Consider the following 25,765-nt stretch of genomic DNA (forward strand, 5'->3'; position numbering starts at 1 on the left):
CCCCTTTCTCCTCTCGGGATCATGGGCACACATGCCCGGCGGGAGTTTAAGCCACCGGGTCTGGGACTCGAGCCGCGGTCGGCTACATGGGAGTTCAGTGACATAGCCATTACGCTAACTACTGGTCCCAATGCCTGATGTTCTTGGAAAGTAACCAGGCAGCCAAAGAGCCTCATTCTGTACTACGGGAGGACCCATGCATTAGATGCCTTTTATCACGGTAGCCTCCTCCAAACTTCGTAAGGGTTCTTTCGAAAGCTTAGTTTGGACCATAGTTCAAATTTTTTTCTCTTAAAACTTTCTACTGAAATACATGTACAGGAAACAGTACACATCCTAAGTGTATAGTCTGATAAATTTTCATGAAGTAAACATACCCATGTAACCAACACCCAGATAAGGAGAACGTTATCAGCCTGTCCAGTCACTACCTCCACTGACCAGCTTTCTAAGTCTAACGCCCTAGATTAGCTTAGCCTGTTTTTATTCTTTTTTAATTTTTTGGGAGAAGTTTTGTTGTAGGGTGCATGTGCTCACCAGAAAGACAGAGACAGACAGAGAGACAGAAAGTGAGAAATCACCCCCTAGTGACGGATGACTATGCTGCATTCCCTTCTCCTCCATTCTCCTCTTGGGATCTTGGGCACGCATGCACATGCACACACACCCGGTGTGAGTTTAAGCCACCAGGTCCAGGACTCCAACCAAGGTCAACTACGTGGGAGTCTAGTGACATAGCCATTACACCAATGACTGGTCCATAGCTTAGCCTGTTTTTTTTTTTTTTTGAAGAGGTTTTGGGAGCCAGCAGTTGGAGTAATGGCTATGTCGCTGGGTTCCCACGTAGTCGACCACGGTTCGCGTCCCGGACCCGGTGGCTTAGAACTCACGCCGGGCGCGTGTGCGTGCGCGCCCAAGATCCCAAGAGGAGAATGGAGGTGAAGGGATTGCGGCATGACCATCCCTCCTGGGGAGTGATTTCTCGCTTTCTGTCTCTATGTCTCTCTGTCTGTGGCGAGTGCACTCGCCCTATAGCAAAAAAAAAAAAAAGCTTCCAAAAAAAAAAAAAAAAGTTTTTGAAAAAGGGGCGGCTGGCGCAGAGACAGAGAGACAGAAAGTGAGAAATCACCCCCCAGGTGGGATGGCCACGCTGCAATCCCTTCTCCTCCATTCTTCTCTTGGGACTTTGGGCATGCACACACATGCACCCAGTGTGAGTTCTAAGCCACCGGGTCCGGGACATGAACCGCGGTCGACTACACAGGAGTCCAGCGACATAGCCATTACGCTAACTGCTGGTCCCGTAGCTTAGCCTGTTTTTAAACTTTACATGAATAGAATAACTTGTTTATGGTTTTTGTTTTGTTTTGTTTTTAGGTTTTTGCTATAAGGCATATGTGCTTGCCAGAGAGAGAGAGTGGGAAAGTGAGAAATCATCCCCCTTGGAGAATGGCCACCCACAGTTCTTTCTCCTCCTGGAATTGTGGACACACACACACACACACACACACACACACACACACATGCCTGGCATGATTTTTAAGCTGCCAGGATCAGGGCTCAAACTGAGAGGCCATGTGGAAGTCCAGCACCTTAACCACTACTCCACCTGCTGCCCTCTGTTTGTTTGTTTGTTTTTAAATTATTTAATTTTATTTATTCATTCATTTATTTTAATTTGACCAGATACACAAACACACACACACAGAAAGCAAGCCTCCAGGTCCAGTACTTGAACTGTAGTCGGCCATGTGGGAATGTCCAGCACCCTATACACCATGCCATCTGCTGGTCCCCATTTGTTTGTTTTAAACTAACTTTTTCCTCTCTGTTGTTTAGGTTTTTGCTATAGGGTACATGTGCTTGTCAGGGAGACAGAGACAGAGAGGAAAAGTGAGAAATCATCCCCACAGGGGATGGACATGCCACAATCACTTCTCTATTTTCCACTTGCGATTTTGGGCAAGCATGCATACATGTCTGGTCTGATTTTCAAGTTGCCAGGTCTTGGACTCGAACCATGATTTGACTGTAGGAGTCCAGTGCCTTCACCACCATGCCACCTGCTGGCCTCTCAAACTAACAGAGTTTTTACTGGGAGTTTTCCTGATTAGAAAAATAATACGTGATTACTTCTTAAATTTAGAATCATATATATGTATAGCAATTTTTTTTTTTTAATTTGCCAGAAGGTATATGCACTGGCCAAAGAGAGAAAGAGGGAAAGAACACACCCCACCTCAGGCCCAGTCATGCTTCTCCATTTCTTTCTTCTGTCACCCCTGAGTCCACCGCCCTCCATTTTGCTGAAAATGTCTCCCTTTCCCCATTTGAAATGTCAGTCTGAGTCATTTGAGGCTATGTATCAAAGATTCTGAATTGAGAAAAACAGCACTTAAAGTGTATCTATAGGGGACCAACAGGTGGCATGGTGGTTAAGGCACTGGACACTCCCACATGGCTGACCACAGTTTGCATCCTGGATCTGGGTGACTTGCTTTCCCACTTTCCCTTTGTGTGTATGTGTTTGTGTGTGTGTGTATGTGGTCAAATTAAAATAAATGAATAAATAAAATTGAAAAGATAATTCTTAAAAAAAAAATAAAAAGCATATCTATACCTTGAGGTGAATAGTAAGAAATAAGTGGGACCAGCAGTTAGCATAATAGCTATGTCACTGGACTCCCATGTAGTCAGCTGCGGTTCGAGTCCCAGACCTGGTGGCTTAAACTCACATAGGGCGCGTGTGTGTGCCCAAGATCCCGAGAGGAGAATAGAGGAGAAGGGATTGCGGCGTGGCCATCCCCCCGGGGGGTGATTTCTCGCTTTCTGTCTCTCTGTCTCTTTCTGTCTTTCTGGGGAGTGCACACGCCCTATAGCAAAATCCTCTCCAAAAAAAGTAAGAAATAAGTTAACCCACTTCCTCCTAGAGGCAGGAAAAAATTGATAATTTGAAGTTTTCTAGTTCTGTGGTTTGGAGTTTTACAAGCCTAAAAGCATACTTAGATGTCTGTCTTTATAGTGGTACATGCTTAGAGATCTAACAATATTTTCTTTTAAGTTGCTAATCAGTTTAGTCATACTTCTTTGTCGGTAACATAACTGATTCTGGGAGAAGTGAAGGGCTTTTCTGATTAGTTTTGATTTAATATAATAAGATTAAACTCCTACCGTGTGAAGACAAGCTCCTTACCATTCTTTTGATTGTCCTTAAAGCCAAGTCCTCTAAAACCAGAATACCACAAGTTCTTAAATGATTTCATTTTTTTTTTTTTCCAAGTTTCTTCATGGGCAAGAAAGAGAGTACCCGGGGGTGGGGAAGAGTCTTAATGATGATTTACCCCAACTGTCAGTCAGCCCAGGGTCATGGACACAAATGTGCACAGCCTACTCAGGGTTGTTTCCAGACTTGAACCAGCAACCTTCCCTGTGAGATTGCCTCACAAGGATGGCGTTTTACCTCTGTGGCACTGTCTGGCTCCTAGTTCCATCCTGTTTTCGATCACAGGTTTATATATATATGTATATTTTTTCTTCTTTTTTTTTTTTGTGGAGAGGTTTTCACTACAGGGCGCGTGCGCTCGCCAGACAGAGACAGAGAGACAGAAAGCGAGAAATCACCCCCCCCCCAGGGGGGATGGCCACGCCGCAATCCCTTCTCCTCCATTCTCCTCTCAGGATCTTGGGCACACACACACACATGCGCCCAGCGTGAGTTTTAATCCACCGGGTCCGGGACGCGAACCATAGTCGACTACGTGGGAGTCCAGCGACACAGCCATTACGCTAACTGTTGGTTCCCTATATGTATATTTTTAAAGAGGTTTTTGCTATATGGCACATGCACTCACAAGAAAGAGAGAGACAGAAACAGAAAGCAAGAAATCTTTCCCCCAGGGGGGATGGCCACGCTGCAATCCCTTCTCCTCCGTTCTCCTCTTGGGATCTTGAGCATGTACGCACACGCGCCCGGCGTGAGTTTAAGCTGCCAGGTCCGGGACTTGAACCAGGTTGACTGCATGGGAGTTCAGCGACACAGCCATTACGCTAACTGCTGGTCCCCAGAACTATTCTTTTTGAGAGAGATTTTTGCTATAGGGTAGGGTACATGCGCTTGCCAGAGAAAGCGAGAAATTACTCCCAGGGTGGATAGCCATGTCACAATCCTTTTTCCTCCGTTCTCCTCTCGGAATTTTGAGCAGACACACATATACACCTGGTGTGAGTGTCAGGCCACTGGGTCTGGGACTCAAATTGCTGTGAGCCACGTGGGAGTTCAGCTCCTTAACTGCTATGCCACCTGCTGGCCCCTAACAAATCTACTCTTGCAGATTTATTTTAGGAGAGAGAGCATGATCGAGAGACAGAGAGAGGTAGGCACTTTTCAACAGGGTCTGTCATGCTACAGACAGCCCTGCCCTCAGCCTTCCAGACATTCAGGACCTGGAGTAGACTCAGGATCTGAACCCGTGGTCAACCACAGCCCTGCAAATCAGTATACTGCCACCTGTGTCACTGTGGCTAGGCCTAGCTTTGTAGACCTCAATTGGCTCATACTTGAAATTCTAGAAACAGACAGCCTCAGAACTAGGATAGGTTCAGGTCTGTCATGTGATCAGGCAGCATTATGTATATGAAAAGCAGAAATGAGGTACAGGAAACAGAAATGAGGTACAGAGATAGCCTCATTGGTCACAGCTTAGTGTTGCCCTGTTTGACCATGGTTTGACCATGGTTTACAGCTGGTTTACCTGTGATTAACTGAAGCATGGCTGCTGTGATTGGCTGAAACTCACTTATGTGTTAGAGGGATAGTCCTGAGTTAGGCTTTCACTTTGTTTACATTCTAAGTTAGCTTGTCATTACTTAAGGATTCACATATTGAGACATCTTTAGGCCAGATTTGGTTTAACAGTTCTTAGCAGTTAAGGGAGCCAGATCCCACATGGACAACTGTGGTTTGAATCCCAGCCCCAAATCCTGGTGGTTTGGACAGATGGAGGAAAAGAATTGCAGTATGTCCATACCGCATTGAGGGATGTTCCCCCATTCCCTGTGTACACATGTCCCTGTAGATTAAACGGGCGAGGAGGGGGTGCTAGTCTTTAAAACTTGTTAACATAGATTCCTGTGGTGCTGTCCCCTAGCCCATAAGGGTCTAAAGTTGTTTTCAGTGGTTAATCTTTGTTCTCCCTGGTAGAAATGTCTTTATAAACCTGTGTCCTGCTTTTAAGCACAAAAGGGAGGGGGAGAGGGCATAGAGTCTCCCTGTAGCTGCCGCTTTATTGTCTTTAGCTCAGTAATTCTTTTACCAAAGAGGCATATTTTGGGGTGACATATTCTGGTCTCCTATAAATATATTAATCTTTATAACTTTTTATTTTTGAGAGGTTTTTCACTATAGGGCGCGTGCGCTCGCCAGACAGAGAGAGAGAGACATAGAGACAGAAAGCGAGAAATCACCCCCAAGGGGGATGGTCACGCCGCAATCCCTTCTCCTCCATTCTCCTCTCGGGATCTTGGGCACGCACGCACACGCGCCCTGTGGTCGACTACATGGGAGTCCAGCGACATAGATAGCCATTACGCTAACTGCTGGTTCCCAATCTTTATAGCTTTTTGAGGAAGTAGCAGAGACCTCATCCTAGAAAAATCAAGTTATGTGCTGGGACCAGCAGTTAGCATAATGGCTATGTCACTGGACTCCCACGTGGTCGACCACGGTTTCGCGTCCAGGACCCGGTGGCTTAAAACTCACGCTGGGCACGTGTGCGTGCGTGCCCAAGATCCTGAGAGGAGAAGGGATTATGGCGTGGCCATCCCCCCCTGGGGAGTGATTTCTTGCTTTCTGTCTCTCTGTCTCTGTCTGTCTGACGAGTGCACATGCCCTATAGCAAAAACCTCTTCAAAAAAAAAAAAAGTTACATGCCGAAGATCACTCAGTTGTAAATGGCAAAGTAAAACTTCAAACCAAAGCCTGTGCTCTTAGCTCCCATCAGACTCTGACCTTTGCCACCAAAATGTTTCTGGTCACAAGCTGGCCTTTCATGTACCCTTTACATAAAGGGCAGATGCATCCTATATAGAGGATGTGACCATTCTGGTCATTGGGCAGAAACAAAACAACTTCTGCTAGAAATTTATACATTAGTGGCTGGTTTATACATTTGTCTCTTTTAAGGTAGTCATGAATCAGTCCCCAGAAACTACTCTTAAGACTTTCTACTTGACATGAAGTAGCTTAAAAAATTTCTGCAGCTATTATATGTATTCCTATGATTCTAAACCTTATTTCCACTCCTGTATTCCTAAGCAATTGAATACATTCCCATCAATGACAGGAACCTGCTCTAGCAGTGCTAGAGGGAGGGCAGGGTTAAAGTACTCCTGTAGTTCTGAGAACGCATCCCCTGTGAAAATTACTGGTGATTTCCAAGAGAGAAGCTGGTGGGGACTGAGGCATTGAAGAATAAACCCAGGCTTTTGTAGACACGATGCCATATGCTCACTTATTTAATTCTGTCAGTTTTACGGAGTTGGAACTAACAAATCTCCAACCTCTTATCAGTTCCAAAGCAGTATTTTTCCTTTAAGTTTGTAGCAAATTCTTTTGTCAGTAAATCCAGACCTGAGCTGATGTGAGGCTGTTTATACTTTTATTCATACTTTCTGATGCAGAAATATGAATACTTGATTACAGGGTCTTGCCCAGACCTCATAGGGTGTATTATAAGGTGCAAGATATGAGTGCCAAGTTTTCTTTCTGGTATTCAAAGAATTTTCTTTTGTTTTTGTTTTTTTTAAGATTTTTAAGAATTATTTTATTTAACATTATTATTTTTTAAAAATATGACCAACAAGGGACAGAGTGAGAGATAGAGGGAAAGTGAGAAAGCAAGCCACCAGGTCTGGGACTCGAACCACAGTCAGCCATGTGCGTGTCCAGTGCTTTTGTCTATTTTTTTTTTTAAAGACTTTCGCTATAGGGCGCGTGCGCTCGCCAGACAGACAGAGAGAGACATAGAGACAGAAAGCGAGAAATCACCCCCCAGGGGGGATGGTCACGCCGCAATCCCTTCTCCTCCATTCTCCCCTCGGGATCTTGGGCACGCACGCACACGTGCCCGGTGTGAGTTTTAAGCCACCGGGTCCGGGACGTGAACCACGGTCGACTACGTGGGAGTCCAGCGACATAGCCATTACACTAACTACTGGTTCCCAGTGTCCAGTGCTTTTTAACCACCATGCCACCTGCTGGCCCCCAAATAATTTTCCAAAAACTTATGGCCCCTAAAGTTTCAGGTGAGAAAATTGAAGTTAAAGAGAGGTCAAGTGTTTGCTTAACACATCGCAACCCCGTGATGTAACTGTTGGGTTTTCGGGGAAGTCATGATGCAGTTCTGTGTAGAAAAATAAGTCATGACTTCCCCGGTGACCCGATAGATTTGAGAAAAGGCCATATGTGCTCATTCAATGCTTTAAGTAAGAGGGCACTGAATATAATTTAGTAGTTCTTTGAAAGAAGTCAACTTTAGAGTTATATAAGAAGCTTTGAAAAAAGAGTGCTTATAAAATCAATCATCCGTCTTATTTGGTCATTGATAATGCTTCACACCTCCTTTTTTTCCCCCTTTTTGGTTGTGTCCATAGAAATATTAGGAATGTTTTCATTTGGGACACTGCATACTGTTTTAGTGTCTTCAGATAGAGTTGAGTATGGGAGGGAATCAAGATCACTTAACAATGGGGCATTTCCCCAAAGCCACTGCCGATGAAGGTCGATCTGTGCAGTTCGGCGGGTGCAAGATCTACCCTTGACACGGAGCCACTACGCTAGGACCAATGGGAAGGTTTTCCAATTTCTTAATGCAAAATACGAGTCAGCATTCCTTTCCAAGAGGAATCCTCAGTGGATAAACTCAACTGTTCTCTACAGACAAAAGCACAAAAAGGAACAGTGGGAAGAAATTCAAAAGAAAAGGACCTGCCATGCAGTCAAATTCCAAAGGACTATCCCTGGTTCATCTCTTGCTGATAAGATGGCCAAGAGGAACCCAAAACCTGAAGTTAGAAAGACTCAGCAGAACAAGCTGTGAGGACTGCCAAGGAAGCAAAAGGCTAATAAGCTTCTAAGAAGACAGCAATGGCTGCCACTAAGGCTCCCACAAAGACAGCACCTAAGCAGAAGATCAGAAAGCCTGTGAAGGCTACTCCCAGAGTTGGTGGAAAACTCTAATTTAGCAGATCAATGTTTACAATAAAGATCTAACTATTTTTTTAAAAAAAGCATTAAGAGGGAACCAGCAGTTAGCGTAATGGCTTTGTCGCTGGACTCCCACGTAGTCGACCGCGGTTCCCGTCCCGGACCTGGTGGCTTAGAACTCACGCTGGGCATGTGTGCGTGCGTGCCCAAGATCCCGAGAGGAGAGTGGAGGAGAAGGGATTGCGGCGTGGCCGTCCCCCCTGGGGGGTGATTTCTCGCTTTCTGTCTCTCTGTCTCTCTGTCTCTCTGTCTGGCGAGCGCACGCGCCCTATGGCGAAAAACCTCTCCAAAAAAAAAAAAGCATTAAGATTGTGATCATTCCCCCTTTATCTTCTTTATCTTTGGCCATTTAGAAAGCAGTTTTAATAGAAACAAATAAGTGATCTAGTCAGTTTCTCACAAATAAGGAGGGTGCTGGTGATAACATGCCCACAGAATATAAGATAACAGAGGTCTTTGAAGCGTATCTGGTTAAATAAATGTACTTTGCACTACTTTTTGTGCAAGAAGCCTCATTCAGAGAAAAACATTTTTTGAAGTGAAAAATCACCTAAAACCTTCTACTTTGGGCTTTGTTATTTCTAGTAAACGTATCTTTGCTTTAACTTTGCATGTGCCATACTTTTGAGAGTATCGTGTTTCACTTAAGTTTTCCTGTTGAATATTAATTTTATGCATGTTATTATTTTAATTTTTTTAGAGGTTTTTTCGCTATAGGGCACGTGCGCTCGCCAGACAGACAGAGAGAGACATAGAGACAGAAAGCGAGAAATCAACCCCCAGGGGGGATGGTCACGCCGCAATCCCTTCTCCTCCATTCTCCTCTCGGGATCTTGGGCACGCATGCACACGTGCCCGGCGTGAGTTTTAAGCCACAGGGTCCGGGACGGGAACCGCGGTCGACTACGTGGGAGTCCAGCGACATAGCCATTACGCTAACTGCTGGTTCCCTTATTATTTTAATTTTAAACATGTTATGTGCTTTGTAAATTAGACCACCTCATAGTGCACAGGGATATTGGTAAGCATTAGAGGAGCGAAGCATGTGAAGGATAGTCTGTGTTCATTTCTTACTAAGACAGGTAGTTTAATTGATATTTAAAGTTATTTTCCTAAAATAACTTGTGGCGATGTATACAGTTAAATGATATAGTTGGTCTTTGTCCCTTTCTTCTGGCCTAAAGCTCCTAAAACCCTTGGAATTTCCTGACTGAGGACTAGGGACCAGTGCAACTAACCATGTGATTAAAGAGTTGGAACCATCAGCCCTAACCCCCAACCTCTGGGAAGGGGTGGGTTGGAGTTCGAGTTAAGTCACCGGTGGTAGTTTAATCAATCCTGCCTATGTAGTGAAGCTTCTATAAAACTCTGAAAAGAAGCTAAGAGATCTTCCAGGTTGGTGAACACGATGTGCTGTGAGGATGGCGAGCCCAGAGATAGAGGCTCCACCCTTGCCCCACCCCACACTGGCTGGTTTTAGAGAATTGGTGTTGGGATAGTACAGGCATTTTACTTGTTTGTCTCACCTGGTCCCAATTTTCTCTTAACAGTATCTGACCAAGCAAGTGGAACTTCTACGGCAAATGAATGAACAGCATGCAAAGGTCTATGAGCAGTTAGATGTCACAGCAAGGGAACTAGAAGAAACAAATCAGAAGCTAGTTGCTGACAGCAAGGCCTCGCAGCAAAAAATTCTGAGGTACGTTTTCTAGACTCTATAGAGGAAGCTCTGTGGGGAGGGTCTTTAGCATGAACTAGAATAGAAAGTAGCTGTAGTGGGTTTGGGCAAAATGGGGTAAGCCTTAATTTAATTCTTTCTGGAGAACGGAGCTTGGATTAGAAGTCCTTTCCAATTAAGGAAGCCTATTTGAGTGGCTTGCAGCTAATCTCTCCTCACTGCTTCTGCCCTTAAATTTAGTATGACAGAATTTAGGCTCTTTCTTCTGTTTCTTACAGCCTGACTGAAACAATCGAATGCCTACAAACCAACATTGATCACCTCCAGAGCCAAGTGGAGGAGTTGAAGTCATCTGGCCAGAGGAGAAGGAACCAGGGAAGATGTGACCAGGAAAACTCGGCACCCAGCTTCTCCTATCTGAAAGAGCTGTATGACCTCCGCCAGTAAGAGCCTGCCTTTCTGCGGATCAATGAGCAGGGACTGCTGCATGTTTAATGACACGTTCCAGATTCCAGTAGATTAGGAGTGCCATCTTAAGGAGCAACACTTGGCTATTTAAAACTGCCAGTGGTTTGAGCAAAACCACAGAATGGAAACATATAAGCTATAGAGTTTCTTGGATATTAGTAATAATCTGTGAAATGGATTTTTTTTTAAGTTTCTGCCATAGGGCGTGTGTGCCCACCAGAGAGACAGAGAGATAAAGTGAGAAATCAACCCCCCAAGGAGCCAGCCACAACACAATCCCTTTTCCATTCTCCTGTTGAGATTTTGGGTGTGCACACACATGTGCCCGGTGTGTTTTTTAAGCTACCAGGTTCTGGACTTGAACCAAATAGGAAGCCACGTGGGATCCAGCACCTTAACCACCACTCCACCTGCTGGCCCCTACTTCAGTGCTTTTAATATGTTAAATCTTAGTTTAAAATAAGGTGAATTACTCCTGGCAGACTACAGACTTGAGGGTTATATTTAACATTAGAGAAAAATGTGGAAATACCAGTAAAACAAAAGTTCTGGTGAATAAAGGATTTTTTTGTTTTGTTTTATTTTATTTTTTGCCTAAAGAAATGCCTTTATAATTCAGAGTTACAGTTTTGAATCTTTTAACAACTATTTAGAGGCCAGCAGGTAGTGTCATGGTTAAGGTGCTAGACTCACACATTGTTGACCATGGTTCAAGTCCTGGACCCGGTGACTTGAAAATCATGCCAGGCACATGTGCATATGTGCCCAAAATCCCTAAAGGAAAATGAAGGAAGGATCGCAACATGGCCATCCCCTGCGGGGAGGGGTGATTTCCCACTTTCCCTCTTTTTGTCTTTTTCTGTGTCTTCCTGGTGAGTGCACACACCATATGGCAAATAACAAAACTATTTATTGAATATCTGTTGTACAGCAGGTGTCATGTCAGACATGATAAGTGGTGACCAGAGTAGACACAGTCATACCCTCATCCAGTTTAATGATGAGGCAGATAAGCAAAAAGGCACATAAATGAATACAGTTCCAAGTAACCCAACAGGAAGGAGCACAGCTGGTTTATTTGGTGCTTCTCAACCTCAACTATATATGAAATTCCATGTAGAGTTTTTTCAGAATTCTCTCAGGTGGAAGTCAGAGTTTCTAGTTGTGAGAAAAGTTGCCCAGGTGTTTCTGCTGCCCATTCCTAGTTACAAGTCATCACAGCAGTGCTTCTCAACTTTGGCTACATGGTATGAACCACTGGAGAGCTTTGAAAAACCCCTAAGTCCGGGCAACAGACCAACTAGGTCTGACTGTGTGGGGTAGAACCTAGGCATCCCACTTTTTAAGGCTCCCCAGGTGGTTCTGATCTGCAGCCAAGGTTGAGAACCACTGGGCCCTTCCAGTTCCTTGTAAGCAGCCATCATAGTTCTGGTCTCTGGGAATGGGAATGGTATAGAGTGTTTTTAAAGTTAAAAAAAAAAAAAAAACTTAGCCATAAAAATTATGCTTATTTCATGTTTATTTACTAGATTCACACACTTTATTTTAGCCACGGCTCTGTTATGGAATAGGCTAAAAATCTATCACTGTCCAGCAGCAGATAGCATAATGGTTAATGTCGCTGGACTCCCATGTCGTCTACTGCAGTGCAAGTCCCAGACCCAGTGGCTTAAACTCACGCCCAGGGTGTATGTGTGCGTGCCCAAAATACGAAGAGGAGAATGGAGGAGAAGGGATTGTGGCATGGCCATCCCCCCAGGGGGTGATTTCTCGTTTTCTCTCTTTCTGGTGGGAGCACGTGCCCTATAGAACAATATCTCTCTTTAAAAAAAAAAATCATTGTCACAGCTCCTCTGAAACATTTAGTTAAAAAACTCATCAGTCTTATTTTCATTCTCAGTTTGCCTGTATAACATATTCTCGTAATACATTTTTCCCTAGACACTTTGTGTACGATCATGTGTTTGCCGAGAAGATCACTTCCTTGCAAAACCAGCAAAGCCCTGATGAAGAGGAAAATGAGCACTTGAAGAAGACGGTGACGATGCTGCAGGCCCAGCTGAGCCTGGAGCGGCAGAAGCGGGTGACTCTGGAGGAAGAGTACGGACTCATGCTGAAAGAGAACAGCGAACTGGAGCAGCAGCTGGGGGCCTCAGATGCCTACCGAGCCCGGGCGCTGGAACTGGAGGCCGAGGTGGCAGAGATGCGGCAGATGTTGCAGTCGGAGCATCCATTTGTGAATGGGGTGGAGAAGCTGGTGTCAGACTCTCTGTTCGTTCCCTTCAAAGAGCCGAGCCAGAACCTGCTGGAGGAGATGTTCCTGTCTGTTCCGGAAGTGCATAGGAAGCCTCTCAAGCGCAGTAGCAGCGAAACGGTCCTCAGCAGCTTGGCAGGGGGTGACATCGTGAGGGGTCACGAGGAGACTTGCATCAGGCGGGCCAAAGCTGTGAAGCAGAGAGGCATCTCCCTTCTGCATGAGGTGGACACTCAGTACAGTGCCCTGAAGGTGAAGTACGAAGAGCTACTGAGGAAGTGCCAGCAGGAACAGGACTCCCTGTCACACAAGGCTGTGCAGACCTCCAGGGCTCCAGCCAGGGACCTAACTGGAGGGAACGCCCAGCCCGAGGCTGGCACCAGCAGCTGGGAACCGGCCTCTGTTACTCCAGAACCCATCAGTTCCCCCACCACCACGACACCTCCAGAGTACAAAGCGCTGTTTAAGGAGATCTTTAGTTGCATCAAGAAAACCAAGCAGGAAATAGATGAACAGAGAACCAAATACCGATCCCTCTCCTCTCATTCTTAAACTACTATTTTACCTATTTCCTATTACCTCTCTCTCCCATTCAGATGAATGTTTGCAGGCTCCAAAGCCAGATGTTGCTCATGACGTTTGCCTGTTTAGCAAATGCAGGCAGCAGGAGAGGAGGTGGTCAGTGGTATCGTTTCAACAATCCAGTTCCCTTTAAACTCTCCAGGAGATTCCCATGACAAACTGGCCTCTGGCTAGCGCACTGAATAGACTGAGATTCCTGAAAAAGCCCCAGAACCAATGGAGGGAAGATCTGTGCTCCTGTCGGTATCCTGGAGTTACCGGACCACAGCATGGAGGGGAAAGGGCAGAGTTGACAAAGTTAAGGCAATTCCTATTGCCTTCTTGCTCAATCTCTCAAAACTGTGTAGAAGTCAGAGGGCTGCCAAACTGAAACAGACATCCTTTGCAAACACTGTTGGATACTGTGAATTCATTAAGAAGAATGTTCAAGAGAAAGCAGGGGTCTAATCCAAAATAAATAGCATTAATACTCTAAGCCCATGAGTTTTGTTAAATCTGCTACCAAGTGAACTGAGACTGACAAGTAATCCTAATGTATCTAAATCGAACACTAATGCAATACCAAATTGAAATGGCTAGCTTTGATTTGATCCAAGGTAGCTTGTTAGCATACATCCTAGAGGGCGGTGCCCTTGTCCCCCCAAATTCAAATGTTTTTATTCAAAGGTATAGCCAGTAGGATAGGTGAATATGTAAGCCTTTAATTCCTCCTCTCAAATTCAAACTAAAGGGAAGGATCAAACCTCTGTCTCCTAAGTGTTGTCTGAGCTGGCTAACTTAGCCCGCCACAAGCTGCTCTTGCTAATTCTTAACCATTCCTGTAAATGTTTTTGACTTACTGCAGAAATTCCTGTCTACTATGATATTAAGCAGTATTGGTGTTCTAAGTGTGGAAATACATTCATCCTCTCACTTTGCAAACTTTTAATTTAAAACTATTTAAGAGAACTAAGGTTCTGATTATTGTATATATTTTTCTAAAAACCAAATAAAGCTACCTATGAAAATGAAAAACTGGACCTCCTGCTTGTTATTTTAACTGTTACAGCCAACTGTCCACTTTTTTTCCTTCCAATAAATAACCAGGAAGATTGGATAGTGATTTATTTCCTTTTTTTTTTTTTCCAGTCTGAAAACAGCCACTTTGTTTATTTACTGACCAGATTATAGAAATAATCATGGTGGATACCTTAGTTCATCCTTCTAATAAGTCTGTTGATTTGGTCTTCCCTGTTGCCAGCATCTCCACTTTATACAAAATAGGTGGTCTTTCATTCTTCCTCATGGAGAAGGTAATTTGAAGGGCCACAGGAAGTTATTTGCTTCTTTGAACCGTTTTCCAACAGTATAAACTTGCCATTACCACGCTTGTAGATCAGTTTATTTACTGACTTCAGGTTCTGGTACCCCTATGCAATACGTGGTCCCACAATTCTCAGCATGTTAATTGAGGCCTTGTCGAACTTAACAAAGGTGCCATTGAAGATCTGGCAATGACGAAGAAACTGCCAATACTTTTCAAACCTTTGGGCTCACTCCATTGATACCTCTGATCCTGACAACGAATGCCAATTTGGATTCTGCAGGTACATAGAAGTTGCTAGCTTTTTCTTGCCATCCTGGCCCTGAGAATCTCAGTTCTGTGCATCTGCCTATATTCCTTATAATAGTGCTTAGCTTTTTCATAGATAAGCTTCCTCCTTGCCTTTCAAAGCATCTTTTGAGCAAACCTCAGGTACTTGATCTTAAGCTCCGCAAAATTCCTCACTTTCTTAAGGGTTTCTGGTACAGTAGGAATCTTTTTCTTGGTGGATTCCAGGCAGCAGGAGTCTTTTTCTTGCTTTCTGCCCCAGCAAGAACCTTATTTTTCATCTCTTGAATGCCCTCCATGGTTCCAGCCAGAAAAGAGCTATTTCCCATTTCGAAGAAAAAAAAAAAAAGGGAGGAATCCTTGGGATTGTGTAACAAATATCACAAATTCTACTCATATTGCTAAATGTTAACCAAAATTACCATAGAGTTGATATTTCCAAATTTATATACTCTAATTTTCACTATTTCAGAAATGCCATATTTGGTTCCAGATTATTCAATAGCATTTGATTATTCTCAACACATTTGACCATTCAATCATAGGAAAGCAACTTCACAATATTCAAATGAGAGTTGAATGTAAATTAGTTTTGCTTTTGGATTAAGTTCTTTTTTAAAAAAATAATTATTTATTTTATTTTATTCATTTGTTTATTTATTTTTTTTAGTTTGACCAGAGAGAGACAGCAGGTGAGAAAGAGAGAAAGAGGAAGTGAGAAAGCAAGCCACCAGGTTCAGGACTCGAACCGTGGTCGGCCATGTGGGAGTGTCCAGCACCTTAACCACCACACCACCTGCTGGTCCCTGGATTATTTAAGTTCTAAAAAACAGGTAAAACCTTTTTAAAATAATTTTTTTAAAGAACTATTTTATTTAACTTTATTATTACTATCATTATTTTTTTCCAGTTTGATCAGAGAGAGAGAGAGGAAGTGAGAAAGCAAGCCACCAGATCCAAGACTTGCACCATGGTTCGCCATGTGGGAGTCCAGCGCCTTTAACCACCATGCTACTTGCCGGCCCCAAAATAATTTTTTTTTTTAAGAAATTTTTGCTATAGGGCACATGAACATGCAACAGAGAAATCACACTGTGGTAAATGCCACATTGCAATCCCTTCTCTCATTCTCACCTCGAGACTTGGGGCACACATGCTTGCACATGCATCCAGCATGAGTTTCAATCCACCAGAAACTCATACCACGGTCTACTACATGAGAGTCTGGTGCCTTTAACCACTATGCCACCTGCTACTTCTGGTAAAACCTTTTTCATGTGATTTTTTTCCTCCTGTGTACAGTGTGCTTGCATTCACCAGAGACAAGACAGAGGGGGAGGAGAAAGCAGTCCTTTGGATGTTCACATACATGCACCTGGCATGTTGTTCAAGCTGCCGGGTCCAGGATTTGAGCCATAGTCAGCCATGTGGGGACCCAATCCAATCTCTTAGCTAGTAGGCTTATGGGGTGGGCCCATGTGTCTTTCATTTCAGTTATATTTATTTCTTTTTTTTTTTTTTTGTTCCAGGTTTGTCCATTTCATATTTTCAAAAACCATTTGTTTTTCTGATTTTTTCCCTGTTGTTTCTCTAATCTCTATTTTGTTTTTCTATTTCCTTACTCGTGTTTATTTCTATTAACTGGGCTTAGTTCATTCTTCTTAGTTCCTTGAGGTATAATTTTAGGTTGTTTATGTGAGATCTTTCTTCTTTAGATGTAGACATCTATTTATTTATTTAAATTTGACCAGATATATTTATTTATTTTTAATTTGACCAGAGAGAGAAGAAAGTGAGAAAGCAAGCTGCCAGGTCTGGAACTCAAACTGATCAGCCATGTGGGAGTCCAGCACCTTAACCACCATGCCACCTGCTGACCCCAAGATGTGGGCATGTATTGCTATAAATTTCCCTCATAAAACTGCTTCTGCAGCATCCCATAAACTTTGGTATGTTATATGTCCACTTTTTTGTCTTAAGATATTTTTCTTTTTTCTTTCACCCATTGGTTGTTCAGGAGTTTTTCCATTTCCATGTATTTGTGAATTTTTTAATATTCCTTCTGTTATTCCTACTTTCATACCACTGTGGTTAGAAACACTTGTGATTCCAGCTGTCTTAATTGGTTATTTTATTTATTTATTTATTTTTGGAGAGGTTTTTGTGAGGGCACGTGCGCTCGCCAGGCAGAGACAGAGAGACAGAAAGCGAGAAATCATCCCCCGGGGAGATGACCACGCCACAATCCCGTCTCCTCCATTCTCCTTGGGATCTTGGGCACGCATGCACACACGCCTGGCGTGAATTTCAAGCCACCGGGTCCGGGGCGCGAACCGCAGTCGATTACATGGGAATCCAGTGACATAGCCATTATGCTAACTGCTGGTCCCTTAATTGGTTACGTTTTATGCCCTAGTAAAAGATCTATACTGGAGCTCTCTCTTGGGTCCACAGGATCTGTTCTGCAGTATGGGATTGTAGGTACTGGGCTGGTACCTGGAGCCTAGTTTTATTTTTTATTTATTTTTATTTTCTAGAGGGCATGTGCACTCACCAGAAACAGGCAGAGAAAGAGGAGAGGACAAAGCCTCTCCCATGGGGAATGGTCACACCATAATCCCTTCTCTATCTCCTTCTCCCTTTGGGATTTTAGACATGTACATACATGTGCCTAGTGTATTTCTCAAGCTGCTGGGTCCAGGACTTGAACCACATGGTCAGCCATATGGAATCTAGCTTCCTTAAGTACCAGGTTAAGTCCAGCATTTCCTTATGGACTTTCTGTATGGATGATCTGCCCATTGCTGAAAGTGGGGTATTGAAATCTTCTATTACTGTATTACAGTATCTCTCACTTTGGATCTATTAATATTTGGTTTGTGTATTTGGGTGCTTCAATGTTGATGCAAGTATATTTATAATTGTTTTATCTTCTGGATGAGTTTACCCACTTATATAATGACTTCTTTTGTCTCTTTTTATAGCCTTTTTTCAGGTTGCAGCTATTTACAGGGACACATTTAACATGAAATAAACACTGATAAATTGAAGCCTAGTTAATAGTAGTGTGATGATATGTATCATTTTGATGATCACATTATTTTAAGCAACAAACTACACTGAAAAATTAATGCCATAAAATTCTTGGTCATAATGTTATTAAGAAATACAATATATAAATTGAAAATATGATTGCTTAAAATTTGAAAATGGAGGCGAACTCATTTGGACAGAGTCAGAGTTTAACATAATCCAAAAATGGGGGAAAAAAAGCCCTGACCCAATTGGTATCAGGTTAACAGAAGAAAATAGGAGGGGGACCAGCAGTTAGCGTAATGGCTATGTCACTGGACTCCCACGTAGTCGACCGCGGTTCGCGTCCTGGACCCGGTGGCTTAAAACTCACGCCGGGCACGTGTGCGTGCGTGCCCAAGATCCTGAGAGGAGAACAGAGGAGAAGGGATTGCGGCGTTGCCATCCCCCCTGGGGGGTGATTTCTCGCTTTCTCTGTCTCTGTCTGGCGAGCGCACGCGCCCTATAGCGAAAACTTCTCCAAAAAAAAAAGAAAATAGAAGCATAGTTTATCTTAAAGGGTAACGAGCAGTTTGCTTCTTTTTTTTTTTTTTTTTTTTTTTGCCATAGAGGGCGTGCCCTTGCTAGAGAGAGCCAGAGGAAAGGAAAGGGAGAAACAACCCAATCCATTCTCCTCCATTCTCCTCTTGAGATCTTGGGCACGCACGCCCATGCACCTGGCATGAGTTTTAAGCCACTGGGTCCGGGACGCGAACCGTGGTCGACTACATGGGAGTCTAGTGACATAGCCATTAAGCTAACTGCTGGTCCCAGGGGTAACGAGGAGTTTGCTTCTTCAGGAAGGAGATACTCCCAAGTGTCCTCTGGTTCTGCAGTGGAATCACATCACCGAGCATGAAGACTTACCTTGTGGAGCTACCCACCAATTTTCTCAGCCTCCGAAATTATCCTTAAACGTGGAATGCTGGGAACCAGCAGTTAGCGTAATGGCTATGTCGCTGGACTCCCACGTAGTCGACCGCGGTTCGCGTCCTGGACCCGGTGGCTTAAAACTCACGCCGGGCACGTGTGCGTGCGTGCCCAAGATCCCGAGAGGAGAATGGAGAAGGGATTGCGGCGTGACCATCCCCCCTGGGGGGTGATTTCTCCCTTTCTGTCTCTATGTCTCTCTCTGTCTGGCGAGTGCACGTGCCATATAGCGAAAACCTCTCCAAAAAACTAAATAAAAACGTGGAATGCTCCATGAATTGGCCTGTCATCCTTGCACAGGGGCCATGCTAATCTCTGTATTGTTTCAATTCTAGTATATGTACTGCCAAAGCGAGCACTATAGTCTTTTTCTCTTTAGAGAATTATTTCATTTAACCTTATTTATTTATTTACTTAGTTTAATTTGACCAGAAAGGGATACAGTGAGAGAGAGGGAAAGCAAGAAAGCAAGCCGCCAGGTCTGGGACTCGAACTGTAGTCGAGCGTGAGTCCAGCGCCCTCAACCACCGCACCACCTGCCAGCCACCTATAAAGTCTGAAGTAAGTACTGGCTACTCTTGGTATCTTTTGGTTTCCATTTGCACAGAATATAATTTTCTATCCCTTCACTTTTAATCTGTGTATCTTTAAAAGAAAAGTGAGTCTCTTAGGCAGCATAAAATTGGGACTTTTGTTGTTTCTCACAGGTCACAACGTAGCTCCTATCCTCCATTTATCCTTGCGGTCAGGATTTCAAGATTGCCTCCCTGAGTGTCTCATTTTACCACTGTGCCACCAGGTAGCCCCTACAGTGAGTTTTATGCTTTTATGTTACTAATCTGCAGCCTTTTCTTTTAGCTTGACGAACTCTTTTTTTTTTTAAATACCATGGGCATTTTAAAAAATAATACTTTACTTGTTATTCATTCATTTTTTAAGTTGACTAGAGAGAGACAGAAGGTGAGAGTGAGAGACAGAGGAAGTGAGAAAACAAGCCACCAGATTCAAGGATTCAAGTCCTGGTCGGCCATCTGGGAGTGTCCAGTGCCTTAACCATCACGCCACCTGCTGGTCCCCTTGAAGGACTCCTTTTAGCACTTTATTTTTTGGAGAAGTTTTTTTTTTTTTTTGCTATAGGGCATGTGTGCTCGCCAGAGAGAGACAGAGAGAGAGAAAACTCACCCCCCAGGGGGGATGGCCACACTACAATCCCTTCTCCTCCATTCTCCTCTCGGGATCTTGGGCACACACACACAAGCACCCAGCAAGAGTTTAAGCCACGAGGTCCAGGACTCGAACCACGGTCAACTACGTGGGAGTCCCAGCCACATAGCCATTACGCTAACTGCTGGTCCCTCCTTTTAGCACTTTTTATAAGGCAGGTTTGATGGTGAACTCCCCCAGCATTCGTTTGCCTGGAAAGGCTTTTCACTCTCCTATGTTTCCGAAGGAGATGAAGCATTGTCAGCTACGGTGTTCTCGGTTGGCAGTTGTTTTTTTTTCTCCTCAGCACTCGGAACATGTCATTCCACTTTCTCCTGGCCTATAGGATTTCTCCTAAGAAATCTGCTAACCTTACTGGAATTCCCTTATAGTAATATTTCTCTGCTCCTTTCAAGATACTCTTTTTTCTTTTTTTTGGAGAATTATTTTGCTGTAGAGTGTGTTCCCTCACCAGAAAGACAGAGAGAGACAGACAGAAAGCGAGAAATCACCCCCCAGGGGAGATGGCCACGCAGCGATCCCTTCTCCTCCATTCTCCTCTCGGGATCTTGGACACATGCCCAGAGTGAGTTTAAGCCACCAGGCCCAGGACTTGAACCATGGTCAACTACATGGGAGTCCAGCGACATAGCCATTATGCCAACTGCTGATCCCTCAAGATACTCTGTTGTCCTTGCTTTATGAGAGTTTGGTTATGATCATCTTGTTTGGATTGAGTCGGATTGGACACCTTTGATCTTCCTATACTTGGATGTTTATCTTTCCCCCAGATTTGGAAAGTTTGGTTATTATTTCTTTAAGCTTTCTACCTCCTTTGACTCTCTCTTCTTGAATGTCTACTGCTTAAGGATTTATTCTTTTGTTTCTGTCTCATAAATTCCCATAAGCTTTTAAAATCATTTAAATTTTTTTCTCTTACTGTATATTTTCAAATACCCGTCTTTGAGTTCAGATTCTTTCTCTGATCAGTTTTTCTGTTGATATTCTGCCGCATAGTTCATCATATTTTCAGTTTCAGAATCTTTTTTTTTTTTGGAGAGGTTTTTGCTATAGGGCACGTATGCTCACCAGGCAGAGACAGAGAGACAGAAAGTGAGAAATCACTCCCCGGGGGGATGGCCACGTTGCAATCCCTTCTCCTCCATTCTCCTCTTGGGATCGTGGGCACGCACGCACACTCGCCCGGCGTGAGTTTTAAGTCACTGGGTCCAGGACGTGAATCGCGGTCGACTACATGGGAGTCCAGCGATACACCCATTACGCTAACTGCTGGTCCCAGTTTCAGAATCTTTTTTAAAATTCAGTAAGTTTCTTGTGGTCAGGATTGCTGTTGGAATCCTTTGGCAGGCAGACCTAATCCTTGTTAGGTGGATGGGTTTGGTGCCCAGGTCCATGGTGTTGGTCCTAGTACCCAGACCCAGTTGTCTGAGTCTGCAAGCGTTGAGGCTGGAGTCTGAATTCACTAGGATAGGCCTAGCTCTCTAGGGAGTTCATCCCCCTCAAACCTGCCTGTGGCTGGAGGATGGTCTGGTGCTGGGATGGGTATGGAGCCTGAGTCTGCAGAGTGTGCATAGGTCCCATGTCCATGAAGGCTGGCCTGGACCCTGGGTCTGCTGGAGAAAGACTTGACCCTAGTCTGGCACTGGAGCAGGCATGGAGTTTGGGAGTATGTGCTAATCTGGTCTGGTGCTGTGTGGACTGGCTTTGAGGCTGGGTCTGTTAGGGCTGGCCTGGACCCTGGGGCTGTAGGAACAATTTTGGTGCCTGGTGCCTGAGTGAGCAGGCCCAGCACTGGGGTGTACTGGGACAGATATGCTAGCATATGGGTATATAGGGACCAACATGGCATTGAGTAGGCCTTAAGCCTGTGTTCCTGGTATCTGAGGCCATAGGTGCTGACCTGCCACTGGTACAAGCCTGGAGCTGGGACTTGTGTGGGCCAACCTGGTTCTGGGCTGCCCTGGCCTTAGGGCAGGGCACAGCCTTACTCTGTGGGGGTTGCCTTGTCAACTGGGGCTGGTCCAAGAGCCTGAGATTAGCCTGGTGGTGGGATAGCCCAGAGATCAAGTCAGCAGGCAGGTCTAGGACCTGGGGCTGAGGTCTGGTCTGACCCTGGCACCACAGGAGCCTGCCCAGCAGTTTCATTGGGGTGATCGGTGTTGGAATCCAAGGCAATCTGATATTCACACCCCTCTCTTCCCCCACACGAGGAAATCCCCCTGTGCTGGTATAGGAGTGACATGGATTAAAAAATTGCCCTTCCTTTTCCATGCACCTTTTATTTTTTATTTTTTGGGAGAGGTTTTTTGCTATAGGGCACGTGCTCTCGCCAGACAGACAGACAGACATAGAGACAGAAAGCAAGAAATCACCCCCAGGGGGGATGGTCACGCTGCAATCCCTTCTCCTCCATTCTCCTCTCAGGACCTTGGGCATGCACGCACACGCGCCTGACGTGAGTTTTAAGTCACCGGGTCCAGGATGCGAACCGCAGTCAACTACGTCAGAGTCCAGCGACATAGCCATCATGCTAACTGCTGGTTCCCTTCCATGCACCTTTAATCCTGTGCTACATCCAGGTGCTATACTCTCTCCTGAGGTGTCCTTAGCTCTTGTCAAAGTATTTTCATGCATGGATGCTCCCTCGAGTCGTCATTTCTGTGGGAGTGGTAATGGGAAGTCCCATTCCACCATCTTGTTGGCATGCTGAATTTTTAACAATTTTCTCCTATATTTATTTTCTTAGCTATTTGAATGTTTCAATCATTCCTTTCCCTTTTTTTTTTTGGAGAGGTTTTTGCTATAGGGTGCGTGCGCTCGCCAGACAGAGAGAGAGACAGAGAGACAGAAAGCGAGAAATCACCCCCCCAGAGGGGATGGTCACACCGCAATCTCTTCTCCTCCATTCTCCTCTCGGGATCTTGGGCATGTGCGCACACGCGCCCAGCGTGAGTTTTAAGCCACCGGGTCCGGGACGTGAACCACAGTCGACTACGTGGGAGTCCAGCGACATAGGCATTACGCTAACTGCTGGTTCCCAATCATTCCTTTCTTCTAAGAATCATTTTTTTATTTTAATTTGACCAGAGAGGAAGTGAGAAAGCGAGCCACCAGGACCAGGATTCAAACCATGGTCACACGGGCGTGTCTAGCACCTTAACTACCACTCCACCTGCTGGTCCCCCCCCATTCATTCCTTCTGACCTGCCACTGGTACAAGCCTGGAGCTGGGACTTGTGTGGGCCAACCTGGTTCTGGGCTGCCCTGGCCTTAGGGCAGGGCACAGCCTTACTCTGTGGGGGTTGCCTTGTCAACTGGGGCTGGTCCAAGAGCCTGAGATTAGCCTGGTGGTGGGATAGCCCAGAGATCAAGTCAGCAGGCAGGTCTAGGACCTGGGGCTGAGGTCTGGTCTGACCCTGGCACCACAGGAGCCTGCCCAGCAGTTTCATTGGGGTGATCGGTGTTGGAATCCAAGGCAATCTGATATTCACACCCCTCTCTTCCCCCACACGAGGAAATCCCCCTGTGCTGGTATAGGAGTGACATGGATTAAAAAATTGCCCTTCCTTTTCCATGCACCTTTTATTTTTTATTTTTTGGGAGAGGTTTTTTGCTATAGGGCACGTGCTCTCGCCAGACAGACAGACAGACATAGAGACAGAAAGCAAGAAATCACCCCCAGGGGGGATGGTCACTCTGCAATCCCTTCTCCTCCATTCTCCTCTCAGGACCTTGGGCATGCACGCACACGCGCCTGACGTGAGTTTTAAGTCACCGGGTCCAGGATGCGAACCGCAGTCAACTACGTCAGAGTCCAGCGACATAGCCATCATGCTAACTGCTGGTTCCCTTCCATGCACCTTTAATCCTGTGCTACATCCAGGTGCTATACTCTCTCCTGAGGTGTCCTTAGCTCTTGTCAAAGTATTTTCATGCATGGATGCTCCCTCGAGTCGTCATTTCTGTGGGAGTGGTAATGGGAAGTCCCATTCCACCATCTTGTTGGCATGCTGAATTTTTAACAATTTTCTCCTATATTTATTTTCTTAGCTATTTGAATGTTTCAATCATTCCTTTCCCTTTTTTTTTTTGGAGAGGTTTTTGCTATAGGGTGCGTGCGCTCGCCAGACAGAGAGAGAGACAGAGAGACAGAAAGCGAGAAATCACCCCCCCAGAGGGGATGGTCACACCGCAATCTCTTCTCCTCCATTCTCCTCTCGGGATCTTGGGCATGTGCGCACACGCGCCCAGCGTGAGTTTTAAGCCACCGGGTCCGGGACGTGAACCACAGTCGACTACGTGGGAGTCCAGCGACATAGGCATTACGCTAACTGCTGGTTCCCAATCATTCCTTTCTTCTAAGAATCATTTTTTTATTTTAATTTGACCAGAGAGGAAGTGAGAAAGCGAGCCACCAGGACCAGGATTCAAACCATGGTCACACGGGCGTGTCTAGCACCTTAACTACCACTCCACCTGCTGGTCCCCCCCCATTCATTCCTTTTATCAGTGTAAGTATTTAAAGCTAAGATTTCCCTATTAAGTCCAGAGCAGTGTTAATGCCCTCTGTGCCATGCCAAGAGGGCTCTTCCCCCACCGCACCCCTTTTCTTTTCTAGTCTGCTATAGGGTGTGTTCTCATCAGAGGCAGAGAGGGGGAAAGTGAGAAATCACTGTGGGTTGGGGGTGACAGCCAGGCCACATTCCTCCTCCTCCATTCACTTGGGATTTGGGGTATACAAGCATGCTAATGCAGTTTTTCAGGCTGCTGGCTGTTTTTCAGTCACTTTAACCTACAGGCCAACTGTTGGCTTGAGGGAGTCCCCTTTCAGAGGGAAGAAGGAACATCAGGACGCAGTAGTATGTAACAGCCACGAAATCCTCCAAATCAATTTGGGTTTTTTTTTCTTTTCAGGCTCATGTATGTTAACAATGAATTAAAACAAAGAGCATAACATAGAACCAACCTGTTAAAATACGTCACCAAATATTTTTTTGGAAAGCTGTATCTGACGAATGTTCTGATTTGTGGAAGCAGATTTTTTGGGGGGGCTGGGGTGGGGCATAGGGAAATGGTATAGACCATGATTTACACTTTTGAGTATTAACTGGGACCAGCAGATGGTGAAATGGTCACACTGCTCGACCTCCGCATAGTCTACCACAATTTTTTTGTTTGTTTGTTTTTGTTTTTGGAGAGGTTTTCGCTATAGGGCGCGTGTGCTCGCCAGACAGAGACATAGAGACAGAAAGCGAGAAATCATCCCCCAGGGGGATGGCCACGCCGCAATTCCTTCTCCGTTCTCCTCTCAGGATCTTGGGCACGCACACACACGTTCCCGGCATGAGCTTTAAGCCACTGGGTCCAGGACGCGAACCACAGTCGACTATGTGGGAATCCAGCGACATAGCCATTACGCTAACTGCTGGTTCCCAGTCTACCACAATTTGAATCCAGTACCCAATGGCTTAAAACTAGGCATGCATGCGTGCTTGCCCAAAATCAAGAGAAGAGAATGGAGAAGGGATTGCAGTGTGGCCATCTCCCCAGGGGGTGATTCCTTGCTTTTTCTCTGGTGAGCGCATGCACCTTATATAAAAAAATCTCTCAAAAACAAACAAACGGGCCAGCAGGGGCTTGGAGGTTAAGGCGCTGGACACTCCCACATAGCTGACCATGGTTTGAGTCCCAGACCTGGTGGCT

At 45.0% G+C, this 25,765-nt stretch overlaps 1 protein-coding gene and 1 non-coding gene across 2 annotated transcripts in view; one reads left to right on the forward strand and one right to left on the reverse strand.

The window, feature by feature from the left end:
- The window catches only part of CDR2 (cerebellar degeneration related protein 2), a 31,331-nt gene extending 17,072 nt beyond the window's left edge, over positions 1-14,259 (forward strand). Inside the window, exons 4-6 of the mRNA XM_027765400.1 lie at positions 9,814-9,962; positions 10,220-10,384; positions 12,351-14,259. Coding sequence (XP_027621201.1) covers positions 9,814-9,962; positions 10,220-10,384; positions 12,351-13,215 — 1,179 coding nt within the window. The 3' untranslated portion in view covers positions 13,216-14,259. The remainder of the gene's footprint in view (positions 1-9,813; positions 9,963-10,219; positions 10,385-12,350) is intronic.
- Positions 14,260-19,093: 4,834 nt separating this feature from the next.
- Positions 19,094-19,197, reverse strand: LOC114004487 (U6 spliceosomal RNA). Its single transcript, XR_003546626.1, has one exon. It is a non-coding gene; the product is annotated as a U6 spliceosomal RNA (small nuclear RNA).
- Between the last annotated feature and the right edge of the window lie 6,568 nt (positions 19,198-25,765).

Source organism: Tupaia chinensis, unplaced genomic scaffold (assembly GCF_000334495.1).
Source record: "Tupaia chinensis unplaced genomic scaffold, TupChi_1.0 Scaffold138136_1, whole genome shotgun sequence".
NCBI classification, from domain to species: Eukaryota; Metazoa; Chordata; class Mammalia; order Scandentia; family Tupaiidae; genus Tupaia; species Tupaia belangeri.